At 54.6% G+C, this 14168-nt stretch overlaps 1 protein-coding gene across 7 annotated transcripts in view; it reads right to left on the minus strand.

The window, feature by feature from the left end:
- Nucleotides 1–2279: 2279 nt before the first annotated feature.
- Nucleotides 2280–14168, minus strand: part of PAX2 (paired box 2) — an 88177-nt gene continuing 76288 nt past the window's right edge. For 4 of the 7 annotated variants that reach the window (XM_030334874.1, XM_030334871.1, XM_030334873.1 and 1 more), the window contains 3 exons: nucleotides 5275–5376; nucleotides 3003–3089; nucleotides 2382–2526 (listed from right to left, as the gene is read on the minus strand). In XM_030334874.1, coding sequence (XP_030190734.1) covers nucleotides 2450–2526; nucleotides 3003–3089; nucleotides 5275–5376 — 266 coding nt within the window. In that variant the 3' untranslated portion in view covers nucleotides 2382–2449. Of the gene's footprint in view, nucleotides 2527–3002; nucleotides 3090–5274; nucleotides 5377–14168 lie in introns of all 7 variants that reach the window. The other 3 variants (XM_030334868.1, XM_030334867.1, XM_030334872.1) reach the window with 2 other exon arrangements.

The raw sequence follows: 14168 nt of genomic DNA on the forward strand, positions 1-14168 counted from the left end.
CCAGTGTGAGAGGAGGCCTGTCCCAGAGACAGGGAGAGACAAACCTGGAGCCATGGGGAGTGCCATACAAAATTTTATTATTATTATTTATTATTATTATTATTATTATTTATTATTATTATTTATTTCTCATGTGCACAAAAAAAAAAAGAAAAGAAAAGAAAGAAAAAGAAAAGAATCAAAACGAACCGACGCGCTGAAAGTGGCTAAGGAGACCAGAGCTGTCGGGGATCTCTCGAGGGTTTGGCTGGGTCCTGGGTCTGGGGCCCCTGCCCGGCCAGGCCAGCTCCACGAGGACTGGGAAGGCCCGGGCCTCGGAGTTTGAACCTCAGCGCCCTCGCCGCCCCGCTCGGGCCACTGGAGCCTGGCCGGGCGCCGGCAGTTCCCTTCAACTATTCTCTTTTCTCGTTTTCCTTTTGAAATAACAAGGCTCGAAGGGGAGAGAGATAATCTGGGCGAGGACTCCAAGCCTTTTCGGATTTGTTCAAGGATTTTTATTTATTTATTTATTTATTTTCACTTTTATTGACTTTGTTTCTGTTATTTCGAGTCGTCACGATCCACGGGTGAGGAGACATGCAGGGCGCATCGCCGCTACCGAGAGAGCAACTACGGGGCGGGGCGGCCCAGGGCGCGCGGGGCACGGCCGGAGGGGCGAGCCCGGGGCTGGGGTCGGGGGGCCACCTCGGGGCTAGCCGGCGAGGGCTAGGCGGCCGGGCCGGGGCTGGGGGAGAGGCCGAGGGAGGGGCGGAGACAGAGACAGAGACAGAGACAGAGGGGGAGAGAGGCGGGGACGAGAGAGATGGAGAGAGGGGAGAGATGCGGAGGAGAGAGACGAGGAGAGCGAAAACACGGAATTACAGAGAAATAGCCAACGAAACAGAGGCGAGAGGAGTCCACAGGACCATGTTCGTCGTTTTGCATAGAGATTTCTTTTCTTTCGTAATTTTTTTTTTTTTTGTAACATAAAAAATGCCCCCCTCCCCCGGGACGTGCTGTGCTTTAGTGGGCGTGTAGCTGTGTCCCCCCCTCCCCCCCAGCGAGCGGCGACTCTCACAGCACAGACAGAGGGGCGTATCTACAGGCAGGGCGGGCGGGCAGCGGGGACTCTACCGGGCGGGGCGGGGCGGAGGGGCGGGCTTATATACATCGGGGTTCGCCTTCACACGACACACACCGTCTTTTTACAAAGCAGCAGCCTGTTGGGTTTCTGTTTTGTTTTGCTTCTCCTTTTTGGAAAGACCATTATATTAAATGTAGACTTTTCGCGGTTCTGTTCAGTTCCTGCCGGAGGAGGAGGCTGGGGGTGGGGGTGGGAGTGGGGGTGGGGATGGGGATGGGGCGGGCGGCCCTCACCCCCACCCCGCCGCAGCTCAGACGCCGGCTCAGAACCGGCTCCTACCACCGGCAGATCGCGAGTCTGTGTCGGGGGAGGGGACGTCCAGGAACTGCCCGGGAAGACCAGTGCCCGCGGCCTACGGAAACTGGTCCTGCAGCGGGCACTGGAGAGCCTCCGCAGGGGCGAGGAGTTAGGAAGGAGAGGTGCAGAGTCGTGGGGTGGGAAAAGGACAGGCAGGGGGGAATAATGGGAGGGCCGCAGATGGAAGAGACGCTGAGGTAGGGGTAAGATGGGGCCGAGAGTCTGGTCACTAGTAGGCGTGCCCTGGGGAACCAGGCAGTTCAGGTGGAATAGGGTAGAGCCAGGAGTAGGGCTCGGTGGGTGCGCGCTGCTGGGGCCTGCGTGCCTTGGTCCCAACTTCGGAAAGACCTGATGACCCCAACCCCCGTCCCAAGAGCCCGGACCCCACGCCCCCATTCCGTTCCGCCTTCTGGGGTAGGGCACACTCGGAAGGTGGGGGCAGTCCGGCTGGCGCGAGCGTAAGGACTTTTCCCCGAGGGTTCGGCAGGGGGCTCTTCCTCCTTCTGCAGAAAAATCGTTTTGTTCTTAATTTCCTTCGCCCAGTCCCTCCAGCGAAGCCTCCAGGCGCCGGAGCGTCCGAGGCGGGCTGCTCCGGGGCTGGGCCGCGCTGCAGTCCGCGCTGATTGTGTGTCACAGAAACGTGTCCCCCGCGCGTGGCGGCGGGCCCGGCCAGGGTCCCGCGGTGTGGCTGGTCCGCTCCGGGGCCGGCTCGGGCCAAGTCGGGGCGAGCTGGGTCGCGCCCTCCTCTCGACGCCGCGCAGTCCAGGCAGGCGGGGAGGGGCGGCGGGCGGGGTTGGGGGCGGCGGGCCCGGGCCTGAGGGTCCCGCCCGCGGCTCCACCCGTCCTGTCCGGCCTTCGACGGGGTGGTGTGAAGGGCTGCAGGGTTCCTGGGGTGGGGGTGGGGCTGGGGCGGTGGCCGGGAGGCATCGCGTCGCGTCGGTCCTCCCTCCCTCCGGGGTGGGCGGTCAGACGGGGACGATGTGGAGGCCGAAGCTGTCGGCCTGAAGCTTGATGTGGTCCCCGCGGTAACTAGTGGCGGTCATAGGCAGCGGCAGCAGCGGCAGGGGCGGAGCCCCGGGGGGCGGCACTATAATAATAAGGGGAACCTGGAAGTTAACACAGGAGAAGAATGGGCTGGGTGAGAGGACAAACAGGAGAACAAAAAAGGAAAGAAAAGCAAAGACCTCCCCGGGGCTGGGGTCTGGCGGGATGGGGGCAAGGGAGACCTCGGCTGGGCTGCTGGGCCGGTTGCCCCCAGGAGAGCTTCATTCACCGATGGGAGAGGGGCCCGATCAATGGGTGACCGCCGCCGCCCGACTGGGGACTTTCCAGGGGGGGGGCGAGGGTGGGGGCGGCGCAGAGCCTTCTAGCCCCCGGGAAGGGAGAGGAAGGGAGGGAAGGGACGGGAGGCGCGGGCGTCCTCTAGGGATCCCGGGGCCTCAGTGCTGCACTAACAGAGCCTGCCCGCCCGGCACCCGAAGGGCGGGTCGAGGGGAGCGAGACCGGCGTCCGGAGGCAGCCCGGCCAAGCCTGCCCGCGGGCTGACGCGCTGAGCCGCCGGCCAGCCAGGTGGCGTACTCACTTAGTAAGGCGGGGTTGCTGAATCTCCAAGCCTCGTTGTAGGCCGTGTACTGGGGGTGGCTGTACGGGTTGCCGGAGAACTCGCTCCCTGCGGGAGGGTTGGGGAGTGGGGATCAGACCAGCGCAACGCCCGGACGGACCCGACGTGCCCCGCCAGCGGCCTCCCCCGGGCCCGAGGTGCAGGTGCGGCGGGCAGGACAGAGGCAGAGCAATCCACTGGGTCTGCGTGGGGAGAGCCCGTTGCGGGGGGAGTGGGGGGGGGCGGGTGCAGAAGCACCGACCGGCCTCGCACATGGGCCTGGGGGCTCGGGGCTCCGCCGCGGAGGCGCTCTGGGTCACCCAGGGAGGGTTTGTTCCGGGTCCAGGCGCGCCTACCCCGCTGCGTTGGGGTCTAGGGCCTTTTTAGTGGATACTCTGGTTCTAGGAATCGTAGCCCCCACGGGATGGAAGCCGGGGAGGGTGGCGAAGAAAGGCCCTCGGGACACTTTGTCCCAGAAAGTCCTGAGAATGGCATCTCAGCACGGTGCCAATGCAAGGGGTGGGGGTTTCTGCTGGGAAACACCGCCCCCCCCCTCCCGCCTTTCCCTGGAGAGATTCGATAGGCGGGCCACGCAGCAGAAGGAGGCGGTGGGAAGCAGGGGGACAGCCCGCCGGTCCGCGAGCGGTTAGCGGAGGGCCCCGTGGGCTGGGAGCGGACGGAAGCTGCTTCCCTCCCTCCGCGGGAGAAAGGCCAGGCCTCCGGGTTTCCCCCTCGCCCTTTCTCCTGTGTGATGACCCCAGACTGTTTACAGTGATCCCTAACCGCGGGTTAAGTAGAGGAGAAGGGGCCCCTCTCCGAGAGGGAGCTGGGGTGGGGGTGGGGGATGCAGCCACTGGAAAGCCTGTTTATTGACGAGGAGGGAAAGCATGCGTGCAGCAGGATAATGAGCTTCTGAGCTCAACTGTGACCAAGAGGAACTGAGCTATCTCCTTCCCCATCGCTAATGAAACAAGTGTAATTTCCTCATCAGCACTAGATTCTGTTTAACGACTCCCCCCTTGCCACCATGAGCTCTCTGCGGCTCCCCTCATCCCCACCTCCTTGCAGGCTTCCCCCCTCCCTCACCCCCACCTCTCTAAGACCTTCTCCAGCCTCCACCTGCTCACTGCTGGGACCTTCCCAGAAGAATCTCCTTGTCCCCAACACTCCTACCCACGCCCCTCCAGATCTGGCCAGGAATCCCCTCACCTACACCTCCCAGCTTTCCTTAGCCAGTTCCTCTAACTCCCTTCAGCCCCTATGGGGGTACAGCACCCCGGGGCAGTCTTCCTCTTTGCCACTGCCCTTCCCCCCACGCTCTGCCTCGCCAGGGCTGCCCCTGGATGCACATCCGGGAGTGGGGCCAGTCACCCTCTTCTATCCTCCCCCACCGTGGGGGTTGTGTGTCAGGGAAGGGACACACAAGAGGGCAACCAGCAGGAGTGGACTGCAGGCCCAGCGAGTCTCACCCTCTTGAAGATAAGAGGGTTTTTTTGTGTGTATACGAACAGAAGCTTCAGCTCTCTCTGGCTTCAAGCCAGGCTCCCAATCTGGGATGGGAGGTTGGAAAGAGCACAACCTCCAGCTACAGTCCTCAGTCCCTAAATCCGGCCTCTGCCTCTCCGATCCACAGTCCAGACCCAACTCCTCCCAGGAGCAATGAGGGCCCGGTACCTCTGAGGAGACGTGGTTCTCTAGCTTGTCTCTCTGAAGCCAGAGTCTCTCTGGATCCTGCCATAGCCTGTCTTCTATTCCTCTTTCCTTAGGGACTAGCTCCCTCCTCTCCCTGGGGTGGGGTCAGTTCACACCGGTTTTCCCTGCGGGTTGGTGTGGACCAGGGTGGCTTTGTCTGAGTGACTGACAATGCCCCTGGAAATGGTTCTGGGCTCCAAGTTTCCATGGAAACCAGGGCAGGCCCTTCCAAGCAGTGTCAGCTGGCTGGGGTGGGCTGGGGCACGGAGAGAGGAGCCGGGGCACAGGCTCCGCTGGGTGGGCACCGTGGAGGGGCCCTGGCATACGGTGGGGTGCACACAAGAGCCCCTTCGGCCAACTCCCTCCCTGGGTTGCTCCTGAGGGAGGACGAGGGACCAACTGCAGCCTCTAGGGAGAGAGAGGGATGGAACAGAAAAGCCTTGGGGGGAGGGGACGTTGGGTCTCCCCCCACCCCCAGCCTCAGACTACCGCCCGACTCAGCAGCTCACCCACAGCGTAGTCACCCCCATCTAAACGAGGCAGCTGCACCATTGTCACCTACCAGGCACCATTCCTGCCAGGGTGGAGGTGGGGTAGCTTCCCTGGCCAGTGGGGGGCACGTGAGGGGGGTAACCAGGCAGGGTGGTGCTCGCCATGTCACGACCTAGAAAGACACAAAGGGGAAGGGGTGAGGCCTGGAAGGGAGAGGCCTGCCTCTGCTCCCACCAGGGTACTCCATGGGAAGGACGCTCTTGGCAAGGAGGGAGCAGACATGTGGCAGAAGAGCTGAATGAGCAGGTCCGCGTGCGCCCTTACACGCGTTGAAGCCCGTTAGCTAAACGTCTGTCCTATGATCGGCCATGCACCTCTGCTGTTTCCAGCACTTTGTGTGTCTCTGTGTGCGTTCGTGTGCCTATGTGTTCGCCTTTGCTTGTGTCCCTTTGTTGCCCAAACCCAGATGGAGAAGGGGGGGTGGTGACCTGCTTTTATTCCTCCTCCCCAGCAAGATACTCAGCTGTGGTCTCTCTGGTAGCCAAATGGACCTCTATCATCTTGTTCACCCTGCACCTCTCTAACACCCCATCTTTCCTTCAGACTTGGAGGGTACCCCCACCCCCACCCATTCTGGGCCCGATGGGCATTTCTTGTCCTCTCTCAGTGGAGCTGCAGGTGCTGGGCCTGGCAGGTGTGGAGAGTGGGGGTGGGGAGGCATCCAGTGGGTTACTTTGCTCTTAGTGTTTATGGCATTTAAATGATATGGGGCGCCTGGGTGGCTCAGTGGGTTGAGCGTCCGACTTTGGCTCAGGTCATGATCTCGTGGTTCATGAGTTCAAGCCCCGCCTCAGGCTCTGTGCTGACAGCTCAGAGCCTGGATCCCACTTCGGATTCTGTCTCCCTCTCTCTCTGTTCCTTCCTCGCTCACACTCGGTGTCGCTGTCTCTCTCTCAAAAATGAATAAAGAATTTAAAAAATTTTAAATGATAAAAAAAACCATCCCTGAAGTGAATCAGGGGCTTTGAGCCAACAGTTCAAGTGGATCAGATCAAGTTCCAACGAGCAAACCCCTCTCCCCCCACCAACTGCCGGACCTCAGTCTCTGGAAACTTCTACTAGCTAGAGTCTGGAGGGTGGGAAGCAGGGCTTTCCTTCACAGTGTCCTGGAGTGAAGGTAAAGCAAGCCAGTATTAGGGAGCCACCCATAGTTCACAGACATCTCTGGGATGCAGCGACACCTGAGTGGCCTCCCTTTCTTGCCTGTCCCCTCCATCGCCATGAAGGGATCACCACCTCCCTTATGTTTTATGCCTCAATCTTTAATGCCAACAATCTGCCCTCTTCCCTCTCCCGCAGTGCCATGCCCTAGAGACAATGTGATGCTCTCCTGGGTCCCATTTATCCTCTCCAGATTCCCCTTATCCTCCTCTTCAGCCTGTCCACTGTCCCACTCTGGTGCCTCTGTCTGACCCTAAGAAGGCAAGGTGTGGCAAGATGCAGGGAGTCACAGAACTCTGCACATCTGGCCCAGCGCGTTTCCTTTTCCTCAGCTCCCCCCACCCACCCGCAGCTTTCATCCTCCCTATGGCTATTCCAAAGTGCCCCTCGCTCTCCTGGCCACTCCCTCTGTGAATTTCACCTCATCTCCTGCTTTTCTGACCCGTGTGAGTTTCCTCACTTCTCTCTCAACACATCTGAGTGATTCAATTCTCCCAAAGTACACAGGGCTACAGCTCAGGCTTTTGCATTTCCAGCTGCCTGCTGAACATTTTCATTAGCTGTCCCACTGTCACCTAAAACTGAGCAGGAATAAACGCAGACTCATCTTCCTCCCAATCAGGTCTCCTGACCCTCTTGAAGACCACCAGACCAAACACTTTAGAATCCTTCTGGATGTATAGCCTTTGTCCTTCCCCTTTAGATGAAGTCAGACAGCAAGTGTTATCAATTCCCCTTAGCAATGTCTGTAACATCAGTCCCGTCTCCATTGCCTCTCCCACCTCCATAGCTCAGCTCCTGAGCACCTGCCCCTGGTCAGCCACAACAGTGTTTTTGCTTGTATTCCCTGCCTCCACGTTCTTGCCTCTCCCATCTATCCCAAGGGTGGCTGCCTGGCTAGTCCTCATGAAATGTTGCGTTCAACCTATCACTTCCCTTGTGAAGACCACCATGGATTCTCTGCGGTCCACAGCTGCAATCCACACTCTGCCAAGGCTTTCAAGGCCTCCTGGGTACTCTCCCCACCTGACTTTCTCAGCTCTGATTCTCACTCCACCTGGTTTAGTTGGACTGCTTTCATGGGCGGGTGCGCTGTGGAACCTCTGTGCTTTTGCCGTATCGTTTTGTCTTCCGCATAGCTACCCTCCCCTTCCAGCTCGAGCCTTAAAATGCCTACCATTCTACCCATCAGGGAAGTTTCTTCCTTCCAAATTTCTACAGTGTCTGTGCTGCATGGCTGACCACGACATTATATTTCATAAGGCATCAGACCCGTTGTTTCATATTATGGCTTGCTTCCTCAAATAGACCATAATCAAACTGAGGGCAGGGCCCTGTCTTCTGCTCTGCCTTGCATGGTTGGTAACTCAATAAAGGATGCTCAATAAATATTTACTGATTGATTCTCTATCACTCTGTTGCACTTACAGCCAACGCCAGGCGGGTTGTATTGTTTTCTGACTGTTTCATGTGTGCTGGTCTCCTTTGAAGAGGTAAAGGCTGGGGCAGAATGTCAATGCTGAAATCTGCTTTTTCTCTAAAAATAGTTTGAACAGGCCATTATGAATTTTTAGGGCATGATGAGAGATGACAGTGACTTGTATTGTAACTTATAGCCCATCAAGCAATAGAATGGTTCTCTTCTCTACTGTCTAATATAGCTAAGGTCTTATATTTCCTAAAACTCAAGAACAAACAACGGAGCAGAACCATCAGACAAGAGATCACTTCGGACTCCCAGAGAGGAAGAAGGAAGTATCTGTGCCTGCTTTGTTGTGGGTTTTCTTTCATTGACTTCTATCGTCAATACAAGTTTCACTCCTCCTGACCATCTCTCAGTGGAGTGGGTCTGAAATGGACAAGGACGGCGATATTTATCAACTCCTTGAGAGACTAATAATATGGCATGTGCTGGTCAAAAAGCCCCAAGACAGAGGAGAGTTAGGGAAGATGTAGAGGTTTTGAAATGAGAAAGATATAGAAATCCAATTCCTCCTGGTCCTGCGATCTTAATGCCTGGAAAGCAGCCAGAAAAGTGAAAAACAGGAATCTAAATGCGCCCGAATTCTGATTTTCAGCTGCCTGGTTCCTACAGCCTGCCACACATGAATTCCTTGTAATCTGAGGTTGTGTCATACAATTCCCTACCTAGCTTCGGAGAAAGGAAGAGAGGCTGGATGCCTGGAAAGGTGTCTCCAGCTAGCCTGGAGTTATCCCCACTGCACTGTTTAGTTCCACTGGCTTTTGCTCTTGCAAAACAGTCAGGCTAACTTCCGGCACACAGAAACTTCTGCATGCCGGAAGTCATCCGCGGAATTGTTCCTTGAAAGACACATTCCCAAATTCTAGTTAAAGAACTGAACCCGGGAAGTGCTTTTCAGACATTTTTAAAATGTGAGAGAAGATGCCCAGGACGAGGAAGAAGCACGCAAGCTTCCTGGTGTTCTGCATACAGCTCCGAAGCTGCTGCCACTGCAGATTCTGAAACATCAGCATTACCACAAAGAGGTGCCCATCAGGACCCCTGAGCCAACGGAGGTGCAAGCCGCCGCATACAAAGCACGCTCAATGGCTTCATTAGTACACAGGTGACACCAGAAGAGGAGGAAAAAATTGACCAAACTCTTGCCAGAGCCATATATTCTTCTGGAACCCCGTTGTCAATAATGGAAACACGTACCGCAGGAAGTTTTCAAATTACTAAGACCATCATACCATTTGCCCAGCAGCATTCTTTGAGCAAGCCTCTTTTAGCGAGAGATATGAATGGGTAATGGAATGTGTGCAAGGAAGAATCGGCAGAGCACTGCAGACGGATGGACACATGGGAGCAGAGAGAGACTCGAGAACTGGAAGCACAACCAACCCCTAAAAACAAAGGAGCGAAAGCACAGAAGGAGGAGGAAACAGCCACGTGGCGAAAGACATAGGTTAGTAAGTAGGTGTTACCCAACAGAGGATAGGGAGAGGCAAGAGTGTTTTGCTCACCCACAGTGCCAGTCATGGGACAACAGCACCAGGAATCACAAATGGACAAGAACCCACATATGGCCAGGGGAATGGGCATTTCGTGTTGGATCCTTGCTTCCTAAGATGGCAACGTTTTAAAGATGGAAGAGCCTTCGAGATGATCTAACGTCCTTGTTTCAAAGTTGAGAAAAATGGAGGCGCGGAGAGGCATCAAGATTTCCTAATGGGTCTAGAGCTAGTAAAGGAGAAAGCCAGAGTTCGAAGCTGTGTCTGTCCCTCACCGCCTTTTAGTGATAACGTGAAGCCAGATAATTCCCAAAAGAGCCAAAGGAAAGGAAAAGAAGTCATCCAACAGGCAAAAGCTCATACTGTCGCCGTTGTCATTAAGATGAGGCAAGAAAAAACAGGACATAAAGAATAAAATACTGACACCGAAAGTCTGTAGTAAAACTCCATGGGGTGGAGTATTAATCTCCTTGGAGAGTTTTCTAAAAAACAAAGAGGCTCTTTAAGAAACAGTAGTAGTCGAGAATCTTAAAGCACCCAGAAGTGTTAGCAGCACTGTACTTGATGAGGATGTCTTCTCAGTTCAACTGCAGAAGTCCCTGAAGAGTCTACAGCCAATTTCTACAGCAATCACTACATCTGAATCAGACGGTGCACTTTTGTCAGACATTCCTTACCAAATGGGCCAGATCAAATCAACTGTTTTGGAGAATCTAAGTGCAGTTCCTCTTACAAAGCACAGAGAAAAGCAAGGCGAATGACTTTATTAAGAAATTGGAAAATTTCAGTCACCAGAGAATTTATGCTATCTTGTCAGCTCTAAGATTCAAGGGCAGAGTTGTGTTTCTACTTGATCTAGTCTAGCTCGCATTCATCGAACACCGACGACAGCTAGGCACTGTCCGAAACATTTTCTGTGTCTTCTCTCTTTTAATCCTCATATCCACCAATGATGTCGATCTGCTTGTAATCCCCGTTGTATAGATGAAAAACTGAAACTCAGAGGGGCGAAGTATTATGTTCGAGATTTCACAGAGAGTAGATGGTTGAATCTGGATGACAGAATAAGCAGGACCATAGGAACTGATTCTAGAATGACATTCTTGAGTATTATAGACCCAGAAAATAGGTATTTGGTCCAGGAAGGTAACCCGGGATGATGCTAAATGAATCCTTCCTACAGCAACATCTTGTGGTTCCTTGTTTCTTGCATGGTTCAGGTTCTTTCATTTTCTACAGCAAGGGTTTTAAACTGGAGTTCACTGATCCTGCAGGGACTCCATAGATACGCTTCACAGGGTCCATGTAAAGCTATACATCAGATGTTATGAGCACACATATATAACATCTAGATGGCCTTTATCATATTCGCAAAAGTATGCCTGACTCGGAGATGGAGAAACACTATTTATAACACACCAAACGAACCTCCTTTCTTTGGCCTAAGAAAGACACCGATTTGTTCGAAAGCACTTCAATCGTACCAGGAGACGAGATCCTACAGAGAACAGCAGGAGAATATGTGAGGGAGCGGAGAGTCTTATCTCAAGTAGGGGAAACGTCAGCATCCCGAAGACCCGGGAAACAATAAAAAGGCAGCTGCCCGAGTGGCGGAGGTGCTCGGGCTCAGGGATGACTCAGACCACCAGACTTATTAGACACAGATTTATACAGCCAAAGTTCCAGTCGGTGAGTGTAGGGGTGCTTTTCCGCAGAATCGTTCTCTGAAAATGAGCACTTCTGCCATCCGCTCGACACTGTGGAGGAGCCTAAGGCCAGAAAACATAACTCTTGTTTCACTATCCTAGTCTCAAGTTTTGTCTGCTTCTCATAAGGTACTGACGATGAAGACATTAGATTGCTCCGAGGTTGGCGGTCTGTGCCCGCGTTTGACACAAGCATCCGTAATACTTCCAAGAATGCGCAGTTATTAAATCTGTAATTACCGCCTCAATACACTGCACATTCACACTGGTGTACCGATTATAATCACCTAATGACGAATCCAAGTTTAAATAATATGCTAAAGTAACCAACTTCACCTCCGTGAAAGCTGCTTTTTAAGGAGTTTCCCACTTAGTTCGTGCTGTTTCTTATTTCCAAGGTTTCCAAATCCTCCCAAAGGTTCTTCCTTGAGGGCAGAGGTGCCTGCGCGACGGCCGCCAGCCCCGGGCACCGCACCGTGCTGGCCCCAGAGCTCTTCATCCTGAGCCCTGCCTACTCTGGGTTCCAGCAGAGGGGGCTGTGCCCGCAGCTCAGGTGGCTGCTCTCCTAGCTGATCTTGCTTCCCACTGACAGCTGGACCTTTAGTCCCTGCGGTGTCCTGGGCAGGGACGCCGCCCAGATCTGTGTGGGCTCAGGGGGGGTCTGCGCCCAGACAGCCAACCAGCTGGATACACCAGCCATGCAGTCCCCACCCCTTCCCCTTCCAGCACACTCACTGCCCTCATCTGAGCCCCCCAAGAGGTGGCTTCCCTTTAACTCAGCTGGACCGTGGAGGGAGCTACAGCCTCAGGATCCTGGGATAAGGCTAGGGAGTGTTGGGGAGAATCACATTTTCAAAGGCCTGAAAGAGAATCTGGCTATCTCCTAGTCCAACCCCCCTTACCTTACAGAGAAGGAAACTGAGGCTCAGAGAGAGGGGAAGACATCCCAGCCCTCTCCTCCCTCACTTCCCCAAGCTGCCTTCTCTGGCTCCTTTAGCAAATCCCAAGTGGAGACCAGGAGTTGGGCAGGTGCTGGCGCACCGCCGCCCCCCACCCCCCGGAGGCGGGCCCAGGCTCACTGATGGGCTCAAGAGCACGAGAGACCCTCGTGCTGGGTGGGCAGAGGTTAAGCCTGTTTGCACAGTCTCCCGATACTCCAGGTCTCCCAGTTCCTCTCCGGCTTTATTTTGCTCTCTGAGACCACTGAATTGTCAGCTCTAATCCTTCCGAAAGCGCAGCGTTTTTCAGGCGCTCTGTGTAAGTGAAACCCTAATCCCAAGGAAAACGGCCACTTAAGCTGCTGGAGCATTAGGCTGCTCTTGGAGTGGGCCGCAGACTTCCTCCCTCCCTGCCTAGCAGCCCAGCCGCCACGGGGGAGGAGAGGAGAGGATTCCAGGCTGAAGGGAGCAAAGCCCTCTCAGAAGTAACAATAGTGGCAAGGCTTGCCTCCCAAAGCTCAGGGGTGAAAAAGTACTGGCTTGTTTGTCCTGAGGCTAATAGTGGGGGAAGGAAAGATTCTGATCACCCTGGGCCAGGTGTGTGAGTGTGTGTGGCGGGGGGGGGGGGGGGGGGGGGGGGTAAGGGGGGGTGTTTCCTGTCACCTTGGGGGGTGGCTGGCTCTCTGGGGGAAACAGGCTTTCAGGTCTTACCTAGGTGGCTTTGAGCCCACCAGGACATTTCTGAGCCCTTGGTCCCAAAGCATACCTGGAATATTCATCAGGATACCACCATTTAGAATTTCTGGTTATTCAGAAAAGATTAAGTTGACTGATTTTACTTTTACTTAGCCAAACTTTTCTTCTTAGAAAGGGCCAAATAATGAACCAGCTCAGTGGCAGGGGAGCCCCCTTTTGGGGAATTGTCCTTTGGGACCCCCCCTATGCATCTCTAAACATCTATGACAGCTGAAAGGTCCTCTCTAACCCAGCTAATCATGAAGATAGTGCCCAGTGCTTTCTATTAGGCAACTCTTTGTTAGCCTGAGTTGGCTACTATATGCACTTGGAATAAAGATCATTGATTTCTTAAAAATATTTTGAATTCATATTAAAACTGGCCCCTCCTGGGGTGCCTGGGTGGCTCAGTCGGTCAAGCGTCAGACTTCGGCTCAGGTCATGATCTCAAGGTCTGTGAGTTCGAGCCCCGCGTCGGGCTCTGTGCTGACAGCTCAGAGCCTGGAGCCTGCTCTGGATTCTGTGTCTCCCTCTCTCTCTCTCTGCCCCTCCCCTGCTAGTACTCTCTCTATCAAAAATAAATAAAAACATTAAAAAAAAAACCTGGCCCCTCTCCCTGGTCTCTACATGGGTCAGCGAGCCCTTGCTGTGGAGGATGAAGCACAATCCATCTGGGGTGCTCAGCCTTTGGGTCTCTTGGATGGAAGGAAGAGACGAAGGGAGAAGTCAAGAGGAAGGCCCAAGGTATGACCACAGTACTGCATCTTTGTTAAAATACCCTGGAGCCTTTCATACTGTCTTCATATTCCCCATGACTCTCCTCCCCTCTGCAACTCCACCCCGCACCCCGCTGTGCTTCTGTCCAAGGCACCCTGCTGGGATGGGCAGCCCATCGCCACTGGGATGGCTGGTAGGCACAGATATGGGATGTGAATTGAGGATGAAAATTGGGGTGGTACAGCTTTTATTCTGCTCCAATTTGATCTCACTCTCCCAGTCCTAGAGTGGATTGATGCCCCTTCTTTTCAGTATCCTTTCCCTTTAGAGGTGAACTGGATAAAGGAGGAAGGGGCAGAGCCCTGATTCAATGACTCCCTAAGCTGCAGGCCCAGGGCACCCGCATTATCTGTCAATGTCTCATTGCTATGGAAATGCCCCCATAATTAAATCAGAGCTGAGGTCTAAGGCCTGGAGGTCCTTGGGGATGTAGCCGGAGGCCTCAGGGATGTCTGGAGGAGGCTAGCTTCATACTGTTGGGCCTTCTCAGCCTAAATGAAGAGTCCAGGGCCCGTGGGTGCTGTGCAGAAGCCCTCTGGTCTGGTTTGGCTTCCTCAGCAAAGGGCTCTGACTTGCTGTATGTCAGAAGTTGCCCTAGCGCCCTTCTTTCA

The sequence above is a fragment of the Lynx canadensis genome, chromosome D2 (genome assembly GCF_007474595.2).
Source record: "Lynx canadensis isolate LIC74 chromosome D2, mLynCan4.pri.v2, whole genome shotgun sequence".
NCBI classification, from domain to species: domain Eukaryota; kingdom Metazoa; phylum Chordata; class Mammalia; order Carnivora; family Felidae; genus Lynx; species Lynx canadensis.